The sequence below is a fragment of the Pempheris klunzingeri genome, chromosome 12, assembly GCF_042242105.1.
Source record: "Pempheris klunzingeri isolate RE-2024b chromosome 12, fPemKlu1.hap1, whole genome shotgun sequence".
NCBI classification, from domain to species: domain Eukaryota; kingdom Metazoa; phylum Chordata; class Actinopteri; order Acropomatiformes; family Pempheridae; genus Pempheris; species Pempheris klunzingeri.
Window position 1 is genome coordinate 17,416,908 of NC_092023.1, and position 26,795 is coordinate 17,443,702.

Below are 26,795 nucleotides of genomic sequence, written 5' to 3' on the forward strand. Positions count from 1 at the left end.
CCTGCTCAGAGGAGCTGAAGTGACAGCCTAAGAATAGCCAAAAGATAGCTCTGTTGCATTGTGGGGGATGGAGGGGTGAGGCAGGGTGAGGCAGGGCGGGGGGGTAGAAGGGGAAAGGGGGGGGGGGTGGACTTATATGGTGTGAAAGGGGACACCCGGTATGCCAGGCTCGCTGTGATTCACTGGAGCTAATATAGACCCAGCAGATTCTTCTAGACCCCCTCCCTTGCCCTCCCTCCCTCACCCCCTCCCTCCACGCTCATCGCGGTACGCCCAGGGTCTCCCTCTGACCCAATCAGGGGCGATGCCAGGAAACGTCTCATTATCTTTGTGGTGATAAAGCTGAAACTGAAAGGCCACGAGTTAAGTGGCTCCGATAGCGGAAAGGTCAGCAGCAGATGGGCCATTACAGCAGGGTCGCAGGTTTTACATATCTTGGGTTCAGAATGACTGGTAGGACAAAATATTCTGGAAGTGGTCGAGTACATCGCCTCACAAAACGTGCTGCAGAGACACCAGACTCCATTGACAAAAACAGTAATTCTACCTCACAGAACACGGGAGTTGCTGGTCTACTGCTGCCTCTATCAGTTAGTTTGTTTGTGTTATTCTGTAACAGTAATGAACACAGATAATAAGTCAGTAATGAAAACACAGATACACACACACAAACTCTGATTCAGGTGCAGTTGCCCCAAAGGATTACATTGCAACCTGTTTGGTGGCTGCTGGCTGAGGTGATCTACTGGACCAATTCCAACACTTGTTGTACCTACCAGTCATTTAGACACCAGAATATGGGCACATGTTTAAAAATGTGAGTTCCCCTGTTAAATGACAAGAGTAACACATTGAGGTGGTTTGTTTTTATCGTCCGACAGTCCAAATCTCACGGATATTATTTTCATATCATATATGTCATAGAAGAAAAGCAGCAAATCTTCATATTTGAAGCTGAATCCAGAGAAAATCTGGCTTGAAAATAGACTTAATTAAATTAAACCATTAATCACACATCAAAGTAGGTGTTCAAATAATTTGTCAAATTGATCATTTGATTTTTTTGTAACTTTAAGCAGTCAAACTGGAGACTGTCTGTCTATACGTCTACTTAATGGTCTTTTATCTTGGCAGGTGCTAACAACAACAGGTGAGAATTCCCTGACATAAACACACACACACACACACACACACACTGCTGATCCGTCAGCATGTGTGAGGGTTCATGCAGTGGCTACAGAAATATTTTTATCTTTAATAATTTTACCTCATGCCAACTCGCACTACTACAACTATCACTACATTACCCATAATCCCTCTGGTTACTGTAACTAGATAACGTTCATGACCATCCTGTGTTTTGTCTTCTCTTCTGAACTGAAACCTGGAGGATTATTAATGAATGTAAGACAAACGCCTTTTTTCTTTTGCACTAATTAAATAAACAAAGTATCTCTATGTTCATTTATCAACTTATAATAACAGTGCAGAGCTGAAACAACCAAGTCAGTTCACTGATTAGTCGACTGATAGAAAACTAACAACTGTGATCAACAGAAACTTTGAACAATAACAGTCTCTGTTTCATATCCTCGTAAAAACCACCTAAAAAATACTAAACCAAAGAAAGAACAAGTTTATCCAACAGTTGGTTCAGCCCGGTCTCACCAAATAGTGTATGAATAGCGCACCTTTTAGGATATCTTACGCGTCTTGTCTACATACTGTTTTGCTTTTTGTGCATAACGACATTGTCTCTACTGACTTATATTGTGCAGTGATGATATTTCATTTTAAATTCAAATATATATCATGGTAAAAACAGCAGAAATGTAGCAGCAAAGAGCGCGTAGGAAGGAGGTCGGGGTGGACCAACGGGTCAAGCACAGGACTAGCTCTTCAGCAGAGTGGTGGGCTGGTCCCAGAGCAGCCTCATCTGGTCAGTTATATCACCAGCTAAGTTTAGACGCTTTGTCACAGAGAGGAATCTGATGCAGATACTGCTCAGGGGGCGGTGGGCCAGTACACCTCTTAGACATGTTTTAGGTTTCACTAAGTGTTTCTCACCAAAACGTACATGCATGCTTAACACCCACTGCACCATTTACTTCCATGTTTGTTAGCTAGCTCTCCCTTAATTGGCGCACAGCTGCTTTTACTCAGGTACAGTACAAATTTTAAGGTACTTGTATTTTACTTGAGTCTTTCTACTTCGCCTCTGTCACATCTCAGAGTAAATCTTGTCCTGTTTTCTGCTCTACATTAATCTGACAGTTTCAGCTACTTCACAGATTCATATATTTAAAAGAATCCTGCTTTTCCATGAATGATGAGGAATCAAAATCTAATGACAGAATAAATAATAGCAGTCACATGGACACCGCGTGAACAGTTTAAAGGCAGGGTCTACAACTTATCTTAGAAGCACTTTTTCTCATATTGGTTGAAATTCTCATAATAGCCGGACAGCAACTGTGCTGCAACTGCACCCACTGTGCGGCCAAAATTTGAATTACTGCTCAGCGACAGACTGTCATAAGCTACAAGCAGGAAGTTCACACCCACTGATCTGAAGAGAGAGCTGCTGCTGAGCACCACACACCGTCGTTTAGTGAGCTAACAGCACAGAGCAGAGTCTCTGAGCCCAGTGAGCAGGAGCTCTGAGCTACAGCTACCTTCATGCTCGCCGCTTTCCTGTGTTACTATGATTGTGCATTTAACACAGCTGTTTATTTGTCTGAAAAGCTGAGAGAGTCAGTCAGCAGTTGTGTACAGAATGAACAAGGGACCCGGTTGTAGCGGTCGGTCTTCTCATCACTGTCGTGGACTCCTCCGGCAGTAACCTACAAGTAGCGACCATGTGTTGTAAAGGAGTGACTTTGGAGGAAGGGGGTGGGATATTTTCGATAGGATGCTTTCAAAATCGAACTTCACCTGCTAATTTCTCCAACATTGCCTTTAACTACATTTCTTCATTATACTCACATACGGTTACTGTAGGAATACCTTCATGCACGACTTTTAAGGCCTTTTCACACCACTACGGGGTAACGGCCCTGAAAACTAGCGACTGAGACCTAAAACTGATTTGGAAAATGTTTACTGTGGTAATAAATCAAGTTAGAAGTAGATTAACATTCTCATAGACTTCCATCCAATCAGACTTCTGTTTGGAGCCAGTAGAGTCGCCCCCTGCTGGACATTAGAAAGAATGCAGGTTTAAGGCTCTTCACTGTTCAGACCCGGAGGTTACGTTGACTTCTTTTATATAGTTTATGGGTATAAAGACCCAGCGACTTTGATGATGCCAAGCCAAAGCCAGGCGTACTGCTTCCCCTCACTGAAATGAGCAGAGACGGTGAGTGAACACGCTGCGGTGTGAAAACCCCGCAGAATATTTCTACAGTGTGGTTTTGGCACTTTTACTGAAGTGAAGGGTGTGACTACTTCCTCCACCAATGCTGCCATCCCAGCAGACAACATGACAGTATTCTTTTAATTTCAGAGGACAAAGCCTTTGGACTTCAATGAGCCCAGGACCTCCCCTTCCCTCTGACGCCACCCTCAGGACAAAGGTTCCATGTACCACTAGAGGCTCTAAGAATAGATAAATCATTAGCATGTTGTTTGTTAGATCGGGTCAGGCTCACACTCAAGAGTATTTTTTCAGTTCATGACATTTTGAAGATTCAAATTGAGAGAACAAACCCAGCTGACTTGACGGCGCAATCAGTGAGTCACTGCTCAGTGGCCTTCAGAGAGCAGAGAGCAGCCGCATCTATCATCTCAGGGCATTAAAGAGTGTGTACGTGTGTGTGTGTGTGTGTGTGTGTGTGTGTGTGTGTGTGTGTGTGTGTGTGAGAGAGAGAATTTGATAGTGGATCTCTCTCTCAGCATTCACGACACTAAACTGACCTCTGAGCACTTGTGAATAGTTTGTCATTTTAAACAGCTTCTCAATTGAGCCATCTTAAAGGTCAGTTCAGTAAATAACACACACACACACACACACACACACACACACTGTCTAAGACACACAGGGAGAGGAAGCTTATCTGTGTGTGTAATAAATTATTCAGGGAGTATCCAGACTCTTTCTCTGTAGTAAAAGTACTAACGCCACACTGTAAAAATACTCCGTTAGCAGTCCAAGTCCTGCATTGAAAACGTTTGTACAGTAAAAGTATGTGAGCGATGGAGGAGCTGATGATGCTGGTGGTCTGAGCACCCAGAGACGTGATACCTGTGCTGCACCGCTCGCTGGCTCTTTAACCCACAGTATAAAAGAAGCAGATGTAGCTTCCAGGTCTGAATGCTGAAGAGCCTTAAACCTGCAGTCTTTCTAATGTCCAGCAGTGTTGCAGCAATGCCATGATGTCATCACAGCCTTGGACTATAGGGGCAGCAGCGGCTTTTAAAAGCTCTTATTTTTTGGAGAATGCTCTTTCAGATTGGTGGATGTCAGGGCGGTAACCATGTAGCAGTGTGAAAAGACCTGCATTTAAGTGTTTCCTCAGTAAAAGCCTGTTCCTATAATGAGGAAACAGTAGTTCAAATATTAAAGTGCCCCCCCCGTGGCTGTTGTACTATTACATCTTCTATCATTAGATTATTATTCCTCATCATTGATGGAAAAGTAGGATTTTACTGTTGGAGTTGGTTGAGTTCATTTTGAACTATTTAGTATCAGACTGCAGCTGATGATTATTTTTCATTCTGGATTCATCATTTGTACAATGGATAAACATCCAGTGTTTCCTCCTGACTGGGCCACGATAAGGGGCGACATGTTTGGGCCTCATAAAGCTCAGAGGCCACATTAAACTTTGTATTTTCAGTCCAGGACAGGAACACTCACATACTGCTGTAGTGTGCTCTGGATTTAATGTGGGGCAATTTCCATTTAAGCACAAAGAGTTTGGGTCTTTTTAAAAACCACTCCTCAAAACCCCTCAAAACTTTTGTTTCCAGTCCATCTGTTCTAGCTTGTGCTCCTCGTTTATCACTTTGTTTTCTTATTATTCGCTATTATATCAAGTCTTATGTTCTGTGTTTTCACTCTGTATACTATTTTACCTTGTTCAGAAAAGCATTTTGTAACTGTGCTTTGAAAAGTGATTTACAAAAGTTTGTTACTATCATTATTATCATGTGACCCATTCATTCATGTACCAGATGTGTCTGCAAACAGACATGTGATTTACATCTGACTTATTTTTCAAACTGTTCATTATTTTCATATTTATTCTAATTTAACTTTTATCTCATGTCATTATTTTGAGACTTTATGGATCTTTTATTTTATTCTCAGGACTTTGGCAAACAGCATCTTCCATATATTTCCGTCTGCAAACCGCCATGTTACCTCTGGTGCATGAATGAAGTCAGGTGTGTTCACCTGGTATCTCAGGTGGCCTGCTGGCAGACACCGCCCACCTGCTGCTCCCCGCTCTGCTCCGCCCAGCAGGGCCGCTCCGTGCACGAGACTCAGCGCCCCCCTGGAAATGAAACAAAAGCAACAGGTGAGACTTCACACCTGCAGCGGGGCTCCTGGAAACAGGCGCAACTTCAGCGGGACGGAGCCGCCGGTGTGACCCGGCCGAGGGAGCCGAGAGCCCGGCGGGCGGTGCGGCTCGCTGCTGGTGACGATGATGAAGATGAAGACGGGATTAGGCAGGCGAGAGCCCGGGCACGCGGGCAGAGACAGGTGGGACACACACAGTCTGAAAGGTGAATACCTGCCGAGCAGAGGCGGTTTATCCCCGTGAAAGCTCCGAGAACCGTCACAGACAGACCGGGACAGCCTGCGGGGATCCGGGGATCCAGCTCCGGTGCCCGGCCGGGCAGAGAGCAGGAGGAAGAGGAGGAGGAGGAGGAAGAGGAGGAGGAGGAGGAGGGGGTGTTAACGGTGGATTTTCATTAGCAGGGTTTTTATTTAAAGAGGCAGGAGTCAGTCAATCAGCAGCTTCACAGTCTGCAGTGTTTTACACTCAAATAAGACCTCATTATTTTTCCCTCCTCTGTAACTACTTCCATTACTTCCATCAGGCAGACGGTACAAAGTCCCACTGGCCCGCAAAAACATCTATAACAAATCCTTTATTCCCATTGCAATAACCACCCTGAACAACATGAAATAAGACACTGAACAGTACATATATTTGGCATTTCACTTGTCATATGTGTTGTATTTTATTGTTAGAGCCTTGTCAAAGGAGAATTTCTGTCACCGTCTGGGGCAGACAATAAAGTCTATCTATCTATCTATCTATCTATCTATCTATCTATCTATCTATCTATCTATCTATCTATCTATCTATCTATCATCTATCTATCTATCTATCTATCTAACTTACACGTTTGTAAAATGTTAATTCAAAAAAGAATATTTTTAGTTTATTGGGGTAAATATCCTCTTTTGAAGTGCAGTCAGAAAATGTAAAACTGTTCATGAAACGCAGGTGAATTTAGTCACTTTTTAATCAAATTGAATCATTTTTGACACATTTCACCCCAGATGACTGTTTCAGTTTTGGTTTATTCAACATCATCATGTTGCTCAGAGTAGAATCAGTTAGTCCTAAAAGTAAAAAATTTATATTTTAAATAAATATATTTAAAACGTTAAAAACAAGCTGTCTTAAAGCACTGGGTGTCTTCATTGAGCTTTTATTTTGGTACTTTCACTTACTTGCAGTGTGAATTTGCATATTAGCTGCATATTTACTTTCACATGTGATGTTTAGATTTAATATTTAGCTTTTAGATATAAGATTTAACATTTACTTTTAACATTTAGGTTTAAAGCTGGGGTCTGAATTATTTTTAGTGAATATTGCTTAACAACTTTTCACCATGTTGTCCTTCAGGTGGTCTGAGAGAAGAATAGACTTCTGCTCCTCCTCTTGGCTGTTTTCAGGCTTTAGTGAATCAGTCCTGTGATGGGAGTCTTTGACCAACCAGATAAGATGTAATATTTAGATTTAACATTAAAATATATCATGTTTTTTGTAAGAAAAGTAGATGACAACATTCACAAATGTTGCTGTAAATCTGATAAAAATTACTTTAAATAATTCCCAACACTTTTTAAACGTTGTTCGGAGCTAAATGTGGTGAAATGTTGCTGTTAAGTTCAGCATGCGTCACATACCAGTTGTGACAATCATATTTTAATGCCAGTCTCTGCAGTGATGAGGCACAAACAGGTGTTCCACAATGAATACAGTGAATAATAGATATTTATTATTTATTTAGAAAAATAAATAAAGCAACACCGAAGTCAACAGGAGTAACAAATCTACATTAATTCATCGTCCTGTTTCCAAACATCTGTCTTTCAGAACAGAAACTTGAATACACAAGAACTAATAACAAACACCTGCATTTACATACAGAATCATTACTGTATATGCAGAGATTCACTGCATCATGCTGCTGCTTCACATTACATACTGAACTCTCTGCATTCGGGTTACGTTGGCATACAGTAGAGGTTTGTTACTGGAGGTGTGAGAAATAAAGGTGTTAAATGGTTGAAGACCTGGGACTGAATATAACGATGTTTAAAACTCCAACAATAGAAGCAAAGCTGTCAAATCAGCTTAAAAGTTAAAGCTAAAGCTAAAACTCGGTTTGTAGATCTACTTGACGGATGGTTCAGTTTGGCAGCTAAATAATCTGAGTTGGGGTTAGCTGATGGTATAATTTAGCATCCTAAAAGGTTAAACTGAAGGTCAGTTTACCCAGAAAAAGTTTAGCTCAGGTTTGTTAACAGCTTAGTTTAGCTCCTATAGTGTTTTGTCAAAGGTTAGATGAAAATGTAGCTTATTTCCACTTGGCTAATGGTTCTGTTTAGTAGCTAGAGTAGTTTGGTTGCTGTTTAGCTAATAATTTAATTTAGCAGATAAACCATCTTAATTAATTAATGCTTTAAATTAGCCATGAAAACAATTAATTCAGATTCGTTCACAGCCCAGTTTAACACGTACAACACATCTAGTGACTCAGTTTAGCCACTAGCCACAACTTAATTAAGTACTTAAAGAGCTTAGTTCTGCTCAGCTAATGGTTCAGTTTATCAGCCAAAACAGCTGGTTTAGTTTACTGAACAGTTCAGCTGAGCTGAACAGCTTTTTACAGTTTTGTTTTACTAATCCAGTTTTGTTCAGATTCCTTTCAGGTTTTCTGACTTGGGTGAATTGATGAAAACGTCCCTCCCAGCAGAAACCAGTTGTCATGTCTGTGTTATTATATAGAAACATTCAAACAGACTATTGGGGAATGTACAAATAACTTCACACAGACCAGTAGGTCAGATTGGCTTATCAAGCACTGCGTTACAATCAACAGTTATGTCCCTTTTCACCCCCCAGTACGAACACCAACAACATCACAGTCACATTCCACTACACCCTTCAAAATATACTTTAAATATGCAAACAAGAAAGAGAAAGAAAGAAACACTAATGGAAAGAAAAGCACAAACTAAACAACACCAGAATGCAGGGAAACCTTTAAAAACATTTAAAGAATCTTGTTTCTTGATAAAAGTGCTTTTGCAGGCCTCAGGGCTCTCAGGATGCAAAGAGATAAAGACAAACATTTCAACTAATTCAAAACAACAGTTTGACATTTTGGAAAATCCTATTGCTTGTTATTGTACCCAGTTATTATCCGAAATTTACATCAGACAAGTGGATGGAAATCCGTTCCATCTGTGTGTGTCGACCACAGAGATGGGTCCAGAACGTTTTTAGCCTAGCTTAGCACAAAGACTGGAATAGATAGATAGATAGAAATACTTTATTGATTTTGAATTCTGGAAATCAGGGGGGAACTGTTTGAATAGCTCCTTCAACGGTGGACAAATATATTTCAAATGATGGCAAGAGGATTTCCCAAAATATCGTGCAGTTCCTTTTAAGGATTATATATCAGCCCTTTAAACCTACCTTAAGAGTACAAACATGTTGGTTTGGTTTTACTAACTAGCATGACAGATTTTAATTTATACCTAAACTTAAATTACAGCCTTTTCCCTTTGAACAACAGAAAAATGAACCGTTGGCTAACCCCCTCAGTTACTGCTGCTACACCTGTCAATCTTTCTGTTCTTGCCTGGCACACATTCAGTTCATAATTACATGGTTAGATGGCAGGTTAACCATTTTATTAATTTTCAAAAATAATTTGCCCTTGATTTCACACAGTAGACAAAAGCTGGTTCACATTTCTAATCGCTGACCTGCGATTTTTGTGAAGTAACAACTGTCGCAAGGCAGTTTCTAATTAGGCTCCACTGCTTGGTTGAAAATGAACTCTCCAAAAAACCTTTTAATGTTTCATAAAAACGTGTTTAGCTAATATATCGCTATGTTGGAAAATAAGTTTGTCAGGGGTTGCTGGATGTAAATATCCGCTGGCCACTACAGTGAGGAAAATTAGAAAGTGGACACAATATAACCTCTAACAACACAAAATAATAGAATGCTTGTATAAAATGCCCCAGGCCGTGTAAATAATGGTGGGTACTGTGGGTAGTAAGCTAGTTAGCTAGTCATACTAATGATCCTAACAATAAACCCCTCTCTAGTTTGGAGAGAGGATTAGCGAACTGTCAATTGGAAGGCCCTTAGTTCTCAAATTGAAAGTTGGGTTATGAATTTGGGTCATATATATGTATGGGTATCTGGTATCTCAGTTTCCTCACATTGAACCAGAAAAATTTTCCACCTGTCAAATGACTCTACAGAGGAGAAGTCAGCGGTGGAAAAACACAGATAAATAAATCAAAAGCAACACACAACAAGAAAACACAAGCAGAAAACCACAGGGTTTGTAGAAAAATCTCCAAAAAATGTCCATCTCAATACTAAAAGTCATCACATATTAACATTTTTTCCTAAAAAAGCGCTCAGGAACCTTCACCTGTCTCAGAGGAACTCACTTGAAGAGGAATATACAACAATAAGACGTGTTTTTTAAATCATATATCTGCTTCTGAATCAGGGACAAGAAATCAGGTGCAGGAAAATTTTCTTTGGGTAAAACTCAAAGTAAAAGAACTCCTTCAGATACTTGTTTGGCTTCAGTTCTACAAGGAACAATTTCATAAAGGCCCTACACTGGTGTTTTCACTTAGTTAACCTCTGTGTATCCATGCACAGAGGTCTGATCAACCAGAATAACTAAAAACACCTGTGTGGGTGTGCAGAGCCTTTAACATAAAAATACCAGTAATGGAGCTTTAAAACTGATTGTTTTAGGGTGATTTTTCTTCTCTAGCCAATACTTAATACCAATACTTACACTAAATACACTTTTATGAGTTAGTATAATACAGAATATGACTGTACTGGTGTATATCAGATCATTCTGGTGCTAGTCTATGTTATTCATTGCAACCATTGACATAAATAAATCTCAGACCCCATCATGTTCCCTCGCCAAGACACAGTGGCTATTTGTTCGTATTTATTATTATTAAGGAAAACTCAATTTTTAAACCTACGTATTTTAGTGTCTAAATGAGTAGGAGGTAAAGAAAGTGTTGGAATTGGTCCAGTAGATTGCCCACCATGTAATCCTCAAATAACTTTGTTTCTGATCTTCAGGTGAAGTCCCTCTGTGTGTTTGTTCTCTACATTTCTAAATATTTGACTGAATGTGAGCAGGTCACATGGCTGCAGGTGATCAGCTGGGAGGGCGGGGCTCTACCCGGACCCCGCCCTTGTGTTGTTGCTGGCTGTCTTGGGGCGGGCAGTGCAGGAACCTTTTTGTCCAGTGGGAAGGAAGGGGCTGGTCTCTGAAGTGACAACGATGCTCGGGATTCGACCAATCGCACCTCTCATCATGTGTCCCTCTGCAAAATCCCCGTTCTGTTAGACAGGAAAGCACAGTTATTATATCTTCATTTTATTTCAATAAGCTTTTATATATTTTTATGGAAATCCATGTTGTGTTTTACATCGGGATTTTTTATTCTTTTTATTTGGATTGCAGTGGCTGCAACATAATCCTTTGAGACAACTGCACCTGATCAAAGTACGTCCACTAAAAGACCGTGTTTTTGCCACTGACAGGCTCAGATTGTTATTCTAAGTGTCTGATAACATTATGGAAAGGATTTCACTTTTTGCACCCACCAAAATATGTACAAATAGGGCCCAGGTTTATAAATGCTGGATTTGTTCTTTATGTACACAGCTGAGGCTGATGGGAATGTTACTAGTTTAGCAAGTATTTCTCCATAAATCAAAGTATTGGACACATTTGTGCTATGTGATGAGTCTGGAGACACTGATGTCTAAGACAACGTCTGTATGGTGTTACGGTGTAGTTCTGTGGGTTTTACAGACCGGTGAATAAACGAGTCGGACATTACTCACATTTGGGATGCTGCTGCGTTCACTGACTCCTCCCATTGTGACGTCAGTGTCAAAAGATGTCTGAAAGAAAAAAACAAATGAATATAAGCCCTCGATTATTATTGATTAATAAAACTTTCTGTTGCACTCAATGCCAAGAAAGAGGTCAATATTCCTAAATTAGATTTTAATCAAATTCATCAGCAGTAAACCACAGGACCATTCATCAAACGCATCCCTAATCAAGTACCCCGAGTTTTAAGGGACAGATTTGAGTCAATGATTGAGATCAAAGGGAAAAGAGGATTTTCTGATCTGAGCTCAACAGCACATTGAGCAGATTAAATTAACAACGCAAAAAAACACAGATCTGCTTCAGCTGAAATGACCCAGAATCCTTTGGTCTCTCCCTCAGGTGACCCCTCATGTCCTCCGAGTGTAAACTCTAATAACTGACATGAAAATGTCTTCTGAGAAAACCTGAGGGAGTCTTGCTGTGGTGATCAGATGTGTTATCTGTCTCCGGCTGTTTTCATGCTGCCTGGAGGTTGACCAGGACAAAATTTAATGGCTTAATGCACAGAATTTTCTCTTTGAAGTTCCTGACCCCAACACCTATCGAGTCATCCTGTGACTCCAGCCTGACTCGTAGTATTAGAGTGAAGACGTCCTAAACCTCTTTATTGTTATCATTAAATAGTAAAGATTTAATGCTATTTTTTCTGTAGGATGTCTCATTGCAACCTGAAACTTATTGAACTTTTCATGGCTGAGATTACAGCCTCTGTTTCCTTTGTGCATAGTGGGACTAATGTGTCCATCAACACAAGCAGCACGGTCATGTAACATATTTTAGGTTAGTTTTGTCATGTTTCTATTGTGAACACACCACAAACTTAAAGAAGCAAGAAGAAGCAACATTCACAAAACAGAACACAGTCATAGATTGATTGAAACCAGATGTGCCAACATCCCCACAGTCCAGGACATGAAGGTTGACTGCACCATAGACATCCTTTAATCCTACACTAGGAGCCTGGTTTGATTTGTAATTTTTGAGTAAAGTGTTGAACGTGAATCTTGAATTATCACGAATGGTTTGCTGTCCAGTCAAATTCCTAAACATTTGTATGTCTCTGGGTGCCCTTTAAAGTTTGAACAGTGGGATATTCAGGGTCAGTGGTGGAGGTGGAGAATACCATGAACTCTCTTCTGCATTTAATCACAGGCTAGTTTTACATACATGGTATTCATCACGATTTTTCATCACACCACCAGCAGAAGCAGTAACTGGCCTCTGGAAATGAGTTGGAGTCCACCTGAAAAACTCTCAAAGAGCATTTTGGCTCCAACAGCGGTTCAGCAGTTCAGGTCACACAGACGTATAAATTAAACTTTATTGATCCACCCACCAGTGTTAATAAGTCTGTGCTTTTGTAGGTTTGGGTTGAAGGACTTGTTGCTCTGACAACAGGTCCAGATCAGTTTTAAGTTGCCTTTAAAGAAGTGAAATCCACCCCTGTGGCAAATCATCAACATCCAACTGAAGGATTTGATTGGCAGGTAGGAGCCGTGTACCTTTTCGAAGATGCCCGAGTCGTGGCTCCTCATCTTGGACTTGAAGCTGGATGAGGGTTTGAAGTCGGGGAACTCGGCAGTGTCTCTGCTGATGTCACAGGAGACCTGGCGGCTGGCGGGTCTAGAGCCCATACTGGACAGGTCGGCCTCGGTGTCCGTCAAACCCTGCGCAGGAAAACACACACTTTGGTACATGCAGAGGTGCGCACACACACACACACACACACACACACCCACCTGCCTTAGCTTCCTCAAACAGGTCTGAGCTTACCGATTCGCTGTCGGAGGCGGAGGAGAGCCGGGATTTGCCGTTGCTCTGCCTCCTGAACTGGCTGCTGATGTCGGAGGTCTGACTGGTCACGGTGGAGCGGCGTGTCGACATGAAGCTGCTGCTGGTCGAGCGGAGGTCACGCTGCTGGACGCACAGCAAGATGCCAAGACACGGGATGTACTTGGCTAAGGCTAACCTGGACAGAGACGGACAGAGTGCAAGTGTGACTGTACTGAAGCAGTAATCAGTCCTCAGCGGGTCAGAGGTGGACTTCACCATTGGGAAAGGCAGGTAAGTACCTGGAGCCTCAAGTGAGAGACCAAAGTGAAACCAGAACTTCTGTAAGTAAGAAAACTTTCCATCTTTATCCCATCGACCTTCCTGCCATAAATGTGTTGTAGCATAAACGTTTTCAATCATAAGTTGTTTTAATGTAATGTTTAGATAAGGATCCAAAATTGCAGTTTATCTACTTCCACTTCCCCAGACCTTAGCAAGTTTGACGAAACTGCTGGAAAGTCAGTTTTATTTCTACAGTGTCAGATCACAACAAAAAGTTGTCACTGATGCAAACTTTTTAATTTGTCAGAAATTTTACATATTTTTTAAATGATAGTTTCTCATATTCTGTATTGTAAATATCTCCATGTTATATTCTACATTTATGTGTCCTGACTATAGCACTGTCATGGCTGGCTCCTAGGCCACAACAAAAGAAGAGTTGCAACAAGCTCCGCTGCAAGCAACAACCATTTTATTTACAATTAACAAAGAGCATGTGTGGCTGGATGTGCGAAGAGGAAGAGAAGAGAGAGATCTGGTTCTCCAGGCCGGCCTATATACCCTGCTGCACTGGCCAGGTGTTGCTATGCTAAGGCAAACCTCGTCCATCTGAACAGCTCACTCAAATGTTGAACTCTTCCTTTAAGCAGTTTTTAGACCATGTATATCCTCTTAGGATTTATATCTGTGTGGGCAGCCATGTTTATTTAATGTCACATTTCAGCTTTTTTTGTTTTAGTGGAGAATTAAAAGTTAGAGCTTCTGAAAGCTTCTCGCACCAAATTAAATTCTCATATTCCACTTTAACTGTGATGTTACATGATGCTGTTGTATAAAACTACAGTTACATAAGCTGTTTTTTTTTTTATCGTGCAGTCTTAAAATCTCATAACAATCATGGTCAGGTGTCTTGTATCAACCCATCCTGTGTGCATGCGTGCATGTTTGTGTGTGTGTGTTTAATTCTCTCCAGTCCAGTTAACATTCAGGGTAATTGAGCAGCGGTCACGTCAGCTGAGTTGTTGGAGTGCTATCGGCGGCAGTGCTTTTTCTGATTGGATCAATTGCGGAGCAACATGACGGTTCACTGAACTGCAGTCAAATCCACATTTCACATGATGTATTCATGAAAATTAAATAGGTTTCAGGCTCAGATAGTAATGCTGTATAACTCCAGTAACTCCAGTATTTTTAAACCTGGTCCCTATTTTTACATATTTTGTATTCAAAATGGCTAGTAAAAATATCAGAACTTTTGGAATTGGTCCTGTAGCCATTTTTTTTTCATGACACCAGAGCACGAAGCTGGCTGGTTAAAGCTGGCTGGTTAACCATTGCTATGATCAGTTGGTTTGTTTGTGTTTTTGTGGGTTAAACAAATAATTCTAACTAATCCTTTAAAACAGTCAAACAATAACACATATAAACTAATTGATTGAGGCAGCAGTAGATCAGCAACTTCTCTGTTCTGTGAGGTAAAATTAATGTTTTTGTCAGTGAAGTCTGGTGTCTTTGAAGAGAGCGATATAACGGCTGTTTGTGGTTAAACTAAAAAGGATCTTCCAGGTCTGTCTCTGTAGGGATCCTTTACATATGTCGTCAGACAAAAATAAAAGGCTTTTAGTGGACGTACTTTGATCAGGTGCGGTTGTCCCAAAGGGTTATGTTGCAGCCTGTTTGGCAACTGCTGGCTGAAGTGATCTACTGGACCAATTCCAACACTTTTTGTTCCTACCTGTCATTTAGACACCAGAGTATATAAAAAATAGGTCCTTTAAAGTGTTAAAAACTATTTTGCAAGATGAATCCACAGGGAAAACTGATTGTATGGGCATCAGTTGTGTGTGTTTGTGTGTGTGTGTGTGTGTGTGTGTGTGTGCGTGCACTACCTGTATTTTGGGTGTGTGATGGCGTAGATGATGGGGTTATGGATGGCTGAGGCCTTGGCGATGACGGCGGGCACAGAGTTCATGTAGGGAGTCAGCATGTCTGCGTACCTGCAGCAGGAATCACAGCGACAACAGACTTGTGAGGTGAAACTCATTTTTGCCACGTTGTTTTCAGTCCGACAACATCGCAGCATAACACCTCTTAACTTCTTTTTTATCATTATTTTTGTTAACAATTGAGAACAGTGGAGGGATTTTCCTGTTCACTTCAATAAAGGCAGAGTTTTCTTGCAGCAGCTTCTAGTGGCCATCAGAGGAAATACAACCTCAGCCTTTGATGATGATTTGATGGCTGTAGGTTTAAATTTGTGACAGTGAACTCATGAGCGTCACAGCGCTGTATGCCATCTGTTTGTTTTACCCGGCGAAGGCGGTGAGGGCAACGCTGGAGTACGGTGACCAGGAGATGACATAGAGCAGGATGACGATCAGAGCAATCTTCGCCATCTTCCACTCGTTCTGCAGGCGGCGAAAATTCTTCAGCGAGTCGCGGCTGTTGCTGCTGCCGCCGTGTCCGTGAATGCTGCCGTTCATCTTCCCCACAGCCCTGAAAACACACACACGAAAGCTTTCACTCTGTTTGTTTTGTCAGAATTTTAAAGAAAAGAAAATGTTTATGGGGAGTCGAGAGACTTCTATGCTTTAAATATACAAACAAATGTTAAAGCACTTTTGTGAACAGGAGATCCGACAAGAACATTTAAATGTTCAACTAAATGTGGTCCAGTTTTAACAGATTGGCATGACATCTTTTCAGTTTGTTGCTGTTACCAGCTGCTCCTACAGCAAACTGAGAAAAAAAACTGAGCTAAAATAACCTCCTAAGCCTTAAAGGAGAATTCCATTTTAAACTTGGGTCCTGTCTGTACAATGACTGGTAGGTACTAAAAGTGTTGAAATTGGTCCAGTAGATCAACTCAGCCAGCAGCCGGCAAACAGACTGCAACATAATCCTTTGGGGCAACTGCACCTGATCAAAGTAGGTCCACTAAACAACTAAAACAGTAATTTTACACTAGAGTTGGAGGTCTACCACTGCCTCAATCAGTTAGTTTCTTTGTGTTATTGTGTGTTAAACAAATAATTCAAACTAACACTAACACCAAAAGTCACACAGTAGCACAAACAAACTACCTGGTCAAGGCAACAGTGGACCTGCAGCTCCTATGTTAAATTACTGTTTTTGTCAATGGAGTCTGGTGTCTTTGAAGAGAGCGATATAACGGCTATTTGTGGTTCAACAAAAAGGGATCTTATCTCTATGGGGATCCTTTCCATAATGCTGGCAATCTACTGGACCAAATCCAACACTTTTTGTACCTACTACACAAAATATGTAAAAAAAATAGGGCCGAGGTTTAAAAATACCAGAGTTCTCCAGAGCAACAAACAACACCAGAAATAAAACACCCAGAACTGACTGGTTTGTGGTGCGTATGGCACGGAAGATGAAGACATAGCAGTAGATGATGATGATTAGCGGCAGGAAGAAGACGAAGGTGAAGAGCAGCATGGTGTACGCTCGCACCGACGGGGTAAAGGTCATGTAGTCCCACGTGCAGGAAGTCAGCAGGCCCTCAGGGACGTAAGCACCTGATGGGCGAGAGACAAAGATACAGACAGACAGAGCGAGAGAGAGTTTTAATGTCCCATCAGGCTCTGTCAGTCTGGCAGTTTCAGGCAGTGGATGGGTTAGCATTTTTCTCTTTCTACAGGATGTGCAGGATAGTAAAACTGATTACTGAAAAAATACGGAGCAGGGGGAGGAGAATATTCATCTCAGAATAACGTCTGGATTTCTGAGATTTAAGTCATAAATTTAAATATTAAAGTAGTGGTTAAAGTGGTACATTTTTCTTGTCAGTGAAGTGCATCACTTTGCGATATCACAACACAGAACCCACCGCTCACCTACATGAATTTTGCACTGAGACAGTATCCACCTGGAATCAGCCTGGAAAGACTTTCCATGAGACTGAGACAAGATTTAGGGGAGGATTTCTGTTTCCAAATATTAGAATTTATATAAAAATGTAAAGTGAGATACAGTCTGCTGAGGAGAATGAAAACCAGGTGAGAGGAAGGAGAAACACACACTACATGTAGAGCGTGTGTGTGTGTGTGTGTGTGTGTGTGTGTGTGTGTGTGTGTGTGTGAGACGGAGTGAACTTGAACTGAACTGATAATAAAAGGGATCTGGAGGTTAAATGAACAATAAGTCTGATTCGATACAAAAAGCTTTGAGGCAGAAGACAGCAGATTAAAATAGAGCAGAGAGAACAAAAGAGGTGAACACAGAACAGTAAAGCCCAGCTTTAATATCACAATTAATTATCACATTACCTCAGTAAGAATTAAGTAATCAACATCATTTTCAAGGATAACTCTGGTGTTTTTAAACCTGGGCCCTATTCTTACATATCCTGGTGACTAAATCACTGGTATGTGCAAAAAGTGTTGGAATTGGTCCAGTAGATCACTTCAGCCAGCAGACGCCAAAATGGCTGCAACATAATCCTTTGGAGCAACTGCACCTGATCAAAGTACGTCCACTAAAAATGTTTTTCCCACTGACAGGCTCAGATTATTATTCTGGGTATCTGACAGCATTATGAGCCTCACACTGGAGGACTGTTTCTGTGTCTAACTACTTTTGTGTAACATTTTAAATCACAACAAATTTTTGTATAAATGTGCTGCTGTGTTTGAACTGTAAATCAGATCGTACTTAGTGGTATTTCCAAAGAAAGCAGCCCTGTGGAAAAGATCTAAACTAATCACCACAAAAACCTCACTGAGGTTCTGAGGCACTGCTGGGAGTTGAACCCAGGATCTCCTGTTTACGAGACAGGCACTTTAACCAACTAAGCCACAGCGCCTCTTTGGACTCTAAACTAAAACTTTTTCTCTCACAGATATATTATGTTGGCTCTGAATTAACTCTTTAAAACAACAAAGTCACACAATAACACAAACAAACTAACTGATCAAGGCAGCAGCAGACCAGCAACTACTGTGAAGTTCTGTAAAAAGGCAGTTTTTGTCAATGGAGTCTGGTGTCTTTGAGAGTGATGTAACGGCTGTTTGTGGTTAAACCAAAAGGATCTTACTGAGCCTGTCAGTGGTAAAAGCAAACACTTTTAATGGACATGTTCATGGACCAACTCCAAAACTTGCTGTGTCTCTATTTGTACTTCTACATTTTCACACCAAAATAAGTAAATAAAAGAACCCCGAGTTTAAAAATAGCGTAATCTTCCTTTAAACACAGCTGTGCAGCCTCACAGGGGAGCTCTTATGTATTTTTTGAACTGAACAAATAAAAAATTATAGATTTTTTGGAACGCAGAGCCGAACAGCAGTGGAGAGGTGGTGTGTTAGTGTGTGTGTGTGTGTCTCTTCTCACTCCAGCCAAAAAACGGTGGGAGGCTCCAGCCCAGAGAGTAGACCCAGGCGGCCATCAGGATAAGGAGGGCTCGTTTCCGTGACAACACACCGATGGAGGTCAGAGGCCGCGTAATGACAAAGTAGCGGTCTACGGCGATCACTGTCAGCGTGATCATTGAGCAGATCCCGAAGAGAGCGCCGCAGAACGCGTACAGCTCGCAACCTAAAGACAAAGACACAACAATTATTTTTATTTCATATGATTTAATATTGTAACCAAATACCAGCTATACTTAAGTCTGTTTTAGTGTCCTGATAAAAATAATTTCGGAAATCTGGGCTGACTGTGAGTTGGAATTGGTCCAGTAGATCAAACGGCTGTTTGTGGTTAAACCAAAAGGATCTTACAGGTCTGTCTCTGTAGGGATCCTTTCCATAATGTTGTCAGACAAAAATACCAGAATCATAGACTTGACTAGATCAACAAGGTTTAACAACCTCTTGTTAACTTTAAATCGATAAAACATTTGACAAAATAAAATGTTCAAGGAATGAAAGAATACATACTAGGGGTTTCTTTTTCTTTGGTGATATGGGTGAACTGACCCTTTAAAGACGCACAGATGATTTAATATGAAATACTAATCTTTGCTTTTGCAATGCCTTTTTTTAAGCTTTCATGTCAATTCATCACTTTAAATTCAATTAATAAAAAGTAAATCAGCTGCTCCTCTGCTTCTGTTTTTCTTTCCATGGTGGGAATTAAAAACCAAGTGAACTCTCTCTCTCTCTGTGTCATATTAAAACAACCTTGGGTCACAGCGTCTCTCCGGAGAGAGATCGACTGTTTACTCTGAGCTGAAATTCCCTAATTTACACTTTCTTGGTGGGAAATGAAAACCAATCTGAGAGGCTGAAGGTGGAGGGTGAGAGAAGTGGGACACAGATAAGGATCGGATCATAACAGATCTAAACTTTCAGCAGTAAAAACACAAAAAAAGTGTGAGAAACTGCTGCTGCTTCATTATAACAAGTTATATTAAGACCTCTGAGGGTATCTTGTGTGGTCTTTCTACACTCTGTGCCAATCCTCCACAAACTCCTTCAGTCAGTCAGACCTGCTCTCATCCACGATTGGCCGCCATATTGGGAAGGTCAAGATCCACTAGTAAACTCTACTGACAGACGCAGACTTCACTACAAAATTGACTCTAACGCACTTAATTCTGAGCCGATTTCCATTAAGTTAATTTTGTAATGAATGTGAGACATTGAACATGATGCTGGTTATTTATTGGAATTAAATACAGTTATTTGGGGGCCGATCTAATCAGCTCAGATATCTCTGTTTTTATTTATTTTCCTAAATCATTCAGGGGAAGACCAATCAAACTGGTGTTGGCATTCATTTTGATATAGAAATTAGCTCATTTAATAGTTAATTTAACATGGTGTAGTGCTAACACATAAACTCACATGCTTTATATAAAATGTTATAGTCACATGTTTTTTATCATGTTTATAATTCAGTTTTTCTCTCCTTTATGGTCAAGCCAGCTCTGCAAAAACACCTCCTGATCCAGATCAAGCACTGCTTTTACCTGACTGTGTGTGTGTGCGTGTGTGTGCGTTGTGTACCCTTCTCTCCAAAGATCCACCTCTTGTGCATGCTGGTGGTGAAGAAGATGGGCGTCTGGGTGACACACATCAGCAGGTCTGTGATTGCCAGGTTAATAATGAACATGTTGGCCGGCGTCCGTAGGCTGCGACTCCTACACACACACACACACACACACACACCATGTTTAAGGTAGAAATAAATGGCAAACATTGTTTAAGTTTTTGAAGATTCACATCACATGCTGGGATTTGAACCCAGGATCTCCTGTTTACTAGACAGGCGCTTTAACCAACTAAGCCACAGCGCCTTCTTGACCCAATCATTCTGTCATATGAGTGATGAGGGGTATGTGTGTCCTGTTGGCTATGAACTAACTCTTTAGAACACAAAAAGTCACACCAAACAAACTCACCGATCAAGGCAGCAGAAGAAGAGCAACTTCTGTGAAGTAAAACGACTATTTTGTCAATGGAGTCTGGTGTCTCTGAAGAGAGCGATATAACGACTGTTTGCGGGTTAAACTAAAAGGATCTCACAGGTCTGCCTCTGTAGGGATCCTTTCCATAATGTTGTCAGACACTTAGAATAACAATCTGAGTCTGTCAGTGGTAAAAACAAACACTTTTAGTGGAAGTACTTTGATCAGGTGCAGTTGTCCCAAAGGATTATGCTGCAGCCAGAAACCAAAATATTTAAAAAAAAAAATAGGGCCCAGGATTAAAAATGCCAAAGTTACCCTTAAACTACAGGTAAGTGTAGTTATAAACTATGTCCCATGAGTGGTCCAATCAATATGTGAGTCGAACTCATCTTAAGTGCTAAGGTGTCTTCGATAGCGTCCAGAAATCGCCCTGCTCTCTGCTAAAACTAAACTAAAAACTAAAAATAGGTGGGAAAAAACATTTTAGTTAACTGAAATAAGAATAAAAACTAGACTTTAGAGAAAACTAGACAATTTCCTGTGGAAATTTTTGGAGTGTGCCGGGGTGGTGCATATCCCAGTGGTTCAGATGTTGTGAATGATGAATGGTTGGGACTCGGTATGACTTTTTTTTGTTAACAATTAACACGTTACATGATGAAGGCACTTGACAAGGTAATACAAAATGTAAACCATACTTTGGCGTTTCATTTTTACCGCTTTACTTGAGATTTTTTTTTCAAAATGAACAAAAATACAAGAGGAAGATCTTGGGTGGATAAAAATAAGAATATGAAAAAAAAATTAAATCATATTCAAAACCTCTCTAAACTAAAAATAACTCAGGTCTGAATTTGAAACAAACACTATCACTACCTTTGTTTACTAGATATTTAGTCAAAGCTGATCTATAGAAGAAACCATTAAGTGCATCTTTGGATGGAAGAGAAAAGCAACACTGAATGAGAACGCTATTGACTCTTTCAGCCAGTTGCGATTGCAATCCTTTGTTGGAACGCTGAGCTAATAGCTGTTTCTTGGTTCGTTTTGATGTTGGGTTTCGAAGCATCCATAGAAGCGCTCACATATCCCACAGCCCCTCTCACTATAGTGTCATTCCAGCAGATCTCTCTCCCTCTCCCTCTGATTTGTTCCAGTAGGTAATTTCTCATCAGGTTGCCCTGGTCCCCCCTACACCTGACGCAGACCTTGTTGACCTGGGTATATATATATATCCAGAAACTGTCCCACTTGTGTGGTGTGGTAGACTCCTGCCTCTATTGATCTTGTACTGAGAGCCTGCTGCCCCATAAATAGCGTTGTCTTTTAATAAAGCCTTTTCCAGCCACTGGTAGGATCTCTTGGTAACAGCCACCTTCTTCTATCTGTCGGTGGTACCTGCTGTGTAGGAAGGTTCATCCTCCTCTTCTTCTGCATTGTCAGGTTTCTGCTGCATTTTCTTTTTTTACAGAAGTTTTATTTATATGTTACAATTTTTTTCTCAAAATGATGAGTATGATAGTATTATGGCTTTTTCCCTGAAATGACAACTATTTTATGTAATATTACAATTTTTTTTCTCAAAATTACTGCTTTTTTTCTTGTAATATTATGACATCGTTGTCGAAATTCTAACTTTATTCTTGTATTACTAGAACTTTTTTCTCAAAAGTACAACTCTTTTCTCATAGTCTCAGATCACTTTTTGTCCGTTGATGTGGCCTTCATTCTCTGTCATATTAGTTAAAGCACAGCAGAATGAAAGGGCCATCTTACACGAATGTAAACAGTGAAAAGTCTAAGGATAGCGTACACTTAAAGTGATGTTGCTTTACTTAGGTGGGACTTTTTTTAGGAAGCTAAAATCTACTTTCTGGCTGTCCCCATCCACAGCAGTACATCGAATAAGATGAAAAATGAATAAGATATAGTGGTATTTTGCCTATTCCGTCTTTTCTTTGTTAACAGGGTCAGAGGTGCAGGTCATCCTACCTGCAGAAGGCGTATATAACCAGGAAGTTGCCGACCATGCCGGTGATGCCGATGGCGAGGATGACCGAGCCGATGGTGTAGTGGGCGTGGTCGGGCACGTCCACAGTGGGGAAGGGGTGCGGGGCCTCAGGCGCCATCACCACCTGGAGGGAAAAACAGGACATGACATGTAAATGTTGGTAGAAGCCATCCGGATAACATTCCTGGTGAATTACTTTGCAATCAAGGCAACAAAAGATAGAATGATAGTGACCATGGTGACTTCCTAGAGTTGTAAAATACAGTCTCAGTATAATGAGTGTCTGTGCAGAGTTTTGGCGTCTAACTTCATCACCTCACCAGCAGCTGAAACAGCACACACCTCCACCAACACACAACATCTGTCAGGATTCTCTGAGCAGACACATGAGGTCCTTCTACATAGTCAGTCTATCACCTACAGTAGATGGCGGTCAGCACACCCCCAGTTTGAAGAAACAGGCAGGAGTCCCTGCACAGAAACTAAGCAATGTACTGCTGTGGACGGGGCAGCAGGTAAAGATTTTAGCCTCCACCTAAAAAAATCCACATTTGCAAGTGTACACTATATTTAGAAATTTTTCAGTGATTCACATTGCCGTCAGAGAGGCGTTTCTGACGGGGAACTGAAGCTGTTAAATTGCTCTCTTCAAAGCTGCCAGATTTCATTGATAAAACCAGTAATTTTACCTCACAGAACATGAAAGTTGCTGGTCTACCGCTGCCTTTATCAACAAACATAATCTGTTAGTCAGGATCTGAGCTAACTTTAAAACACCAAAGTCAGAACACAAGCAAACTAACAGCAGCAGTAGACCAGCAACTCATGTGTTCTACGAGCTAAAATGACTGCGTGTCAAAACTGGGGGCGTGCTGATCGCCATCTACTGTAGGTGATACACTGACTTTGGAGAAGGACCTCATACAACCACACTTCAAATAATATGAAGTATCCCTTTAAAGGATCCACATGCATCTCTCTGACCTTGGAAAAGGTAAAACTCAGTTACACACACCAGATGTTGAAGCACATTCTGCTGTTGTATAACGAACATAGTATAATAGTTAACAGCAGTTTAAAACTCCATGTCAGTGAAATCCAGTCTGCTTTCTATAATTAATGTGTCTTTTTTTTAAGAAATAAAAACCTCAGTTGCAGTTTTAAGCTTTATATCTGCTGCCATGTAAGACTGATCTTAGTTTTACGGCCTTTTCTGATGTGATGAGATTAAAAAGTGCTTCATATCGATGACATTATTATTCTACCCAGAGAGAAGCCTTCACATCTACAGACCTCACTAATCGCCACCTTAATTCCTTTTGAAAGACTAATATCTCCACAAGTCCTGCACATCACTGTTTCTAATTACCGAGCCCTGATCTCCCTCCCTCTGTCGTGTCTCAGATCTCTTCCTTCAGTCTCCCCGTTTCCACGTTAACGGCATAAATTACTCCGCTGCCAGCAGAAATATCAGCCACAGCTAATCAGCGATGGAGGTCAGTCAGAGGAGCAGCCTCTTTAATTTGACTGAGAACTAAACAGGAGTTTTCATGACAATCTTTTAAAAAATCTATGGGTGCTGGCGTGCCAGTACACTCCCACTCTAACTGTCTTTAATACATCTACATTGATGTCCTGCACAACATCATGAATCACAACTTTACTGCAGTATTTCTACATACACCTCCCTCACATCATTACCGTGTATTAAAAATGACTGTTATTCTTTAAGTTGCGACATGGTGATTGAGTAAGTGCTAGACATTTATTTCATTTTTCAACCATATTATCCACAGAGTAATTCCAGTCAGACATTACATGAGCTGATATGATTATATCTGGGCAGTGTGCAATGTTCTGTGCAGAGTCCCTCATGTTTCCAACATCGTTAATCTTTAAAAAAAATAGATGAAAAATATAAATCAAAATGCAGCGACGTGCAGATTGTGCAGGCAGAGGCATCTTATATGTTTCCAGTCAATTGTATTCAGTACATCTACAGATTAGAGCCCCGTAGTGTAATTTGTGTAATTCTTCCCAATGTATGGTTTCATTTTACGATGCATCAGTACATTCTGATGCAGACAAGGTTTGTCTGTGTATATCTATATGTATATATTTCCACAAGCTGCAATATACCAGTTACAGTAGAGATATCTGTGAGCAAAACACGATCAATCACCTGATCACATTTGTAAGCACTGCAGCTTCCACTCCCCCAGCTACGAATGGTTTTCAGGCCATTTTAACTGATGTCAGCCGACTCACACTAACACTAAAGCTTTACACAATCTGGACTAACGCTGCTGTGAAGATTATAGTGTGTGTGTGTGTATATATATACACACAAAAGACAGAATATGATATAATGAATTATGACAGCAATGAAAGGTATAAATGTTATAGATATGTATGTATGTATATCCAAGAAACATAGAAATATAGAAAGATGCCAAACATCAAAACTGTGAAAGTGAAGGCCTTTATATCGTGGTTGTACAAATATTCTCTCATTTCATCCATTTCAGATGACGAAAGTCAGACTCTGTGTACAGACCCAGATAATAAAACAGTTGATCTGCTGCTAAAAACCTGTGCAGGCCGACTGTTCTACCACTGAAAGTTGATCAGGAATCAACGAGGGAATCAATGAAGAATCAGACCGATCAGATCAGAATCGATGGTGGTACTGATGGCATCATTGGTGTTGTCTTATAATAATCACAATAAACCCATGATTCATTTCAGCTCTAAAAGTTTTGATAAATTACTCTTATCTGCTTTTTACTCGCAATGATTTTATTGCACTTTCAGTGGCATGGTTTTAGTCATCAAACGGAAAATCTACCCACATTTGGCGCCTGGCGGGTGTTAGTTTCAGACGGGCTCCGTGTGTGGTTTTAAAATGGTCAAAATGCCAAATCTTAATATTCTGTATGAAGTAGAATAAATATGAGAGTCTGCTCACTTCTTGGACAAAGAAGTTCTGAGAAATGGTGCAGATTTGAACCAAAACTCAACCCAAAGTCAAGTCATGTAAAAGTTTCATCACCATGATTACAGAGTTTGGTTAAGAATATCCGATTAAACTCAAGATAAACCTACTTGTCCATCCAACAGTTTACCAGACACCATCCGGCCAATCAGCACTCAGTATCCGTGTGGATGATGCTGATGCTTCACGTCTCCTGCAGTGACCCATGAAAGGAGAAGTCACATCCAGCCCGGTTTGGTTTAAATGTGTATTAGGTTGTTAATGCTCAGAGCTCGGAGCGACAGTCAGCAGACAGGAGGAAGACGCAGTGAAGGGCGCGGTGACAGTGATGGAGGAAGGCATGTTGTGGCAGATGCAGCTGAACACGCTGGCCGAAGGAAATGCCTCTATCTGACCGCGGCCTCAGAGTGTCAACCGGCAGGAAAGTCAGCTCTAACGATGATTAAAAGTCACACTTCGCTTCGACTCAGTGTGAATTTGATGAAGCTTTTAGTCATATTGGATATTCAGTCATTTCTGTCTGCACAGGTTTTATTTTAACCTCCTAAAGCTGGAAGATTTAGGCCAATTTATCACCAATCAATAACCACTCAATGATCCAAGGAGAAATCTGGTCTGGTACCTTACTCAGTACCGATGTTCGGCCCAGATTGTCTGGTGACGGGTTTACAGATCCAATCTGTGCTCACAGACTCATCACTCACAGTTGTTGTGGTAAAATTAGGAATCTTGTATTCAATCATATATTCTGTTTTGAAACATGTACTCTATGTGTAATTGAAATAAAAACTATAATAGATAGAGGACTCGTTCTTTTTGCAGCAGAAAACATCGATCTTAAATGCAGAACATTTTCTCGAGGGGAAAAAAAATCCCCAAACTGTGAAAATACACCTGAGAAGCTTCCAGAA

At 40.8% G+C, this 26,795-nt stretch overlaps 1 protein-coding gene and 2 non-coding genes across 3 annotated transcripts in view; all 3 read right to left on the bottom strand.

Annotated features, from left to right (window-relative positions):
• Positions 1-10,715: 10,715 nt before the first annotated feature.
• The window catches only part of opn4a (opsin 4a (melanopsin)), a 37,296-nt gene continuing 21,216 nt past the window's right edge, over positions 10,716-26,795 (bottom strand). The window contains exons 2-11 of the mRNA XM_070840694.1: positions 22,871-23,013; positions 20,475-20,608; positions 18,856-19,059; positions 16,871-17,042; positions 15,811-15,996; positions 15,390-15,497; positions 13,219-13,414; positions 12,948-13,112; positions 11,391-11,450; positions 10,716-10,880 (exon numbers count right to left, since the gene is read on the bottom strand). Coding sequence (XP_070696795.1) covers positions 10,716-10,880; positions 11,391-11,450; positions 12,948-13,112; positions 13,219-13,414; positions 15,390-15,497; positions 15,811-15,996; positions 16,871-17,042; positions 18,856-19,059; positions 20,475-20,608; positions 22,871-23,013 — 1,533 coding nt within the window. The remainder of the gene's footprint in view (positions 10,881-11,390; positions 11,451-12,947; positions 13,113-13,218; positions 13,415-15,389; positions 15,498-15,810; positions 15,997-16,870; positions 17,043-18,855; positions 19,060-20,474; positions 20,609-22,870; positions 23,014-26,795) is intronic.
• trnat-cgu (transfer RNA threonine (anticodon CGU)) lies at positions 18,255-18,328 on the bottom strand. Its single transcript has one exon. It is a non-coding gene; the product is annotated as a tRNA-Thr (tRNA).
• On the bottom strand, positions 20,690-20,764 carry trnat-agu (transfer RNA threonine (anticodon AGU)). The gene has a single exon. It is a non-coding gene; the product is annotated as a tRNA-Thr (tRNA).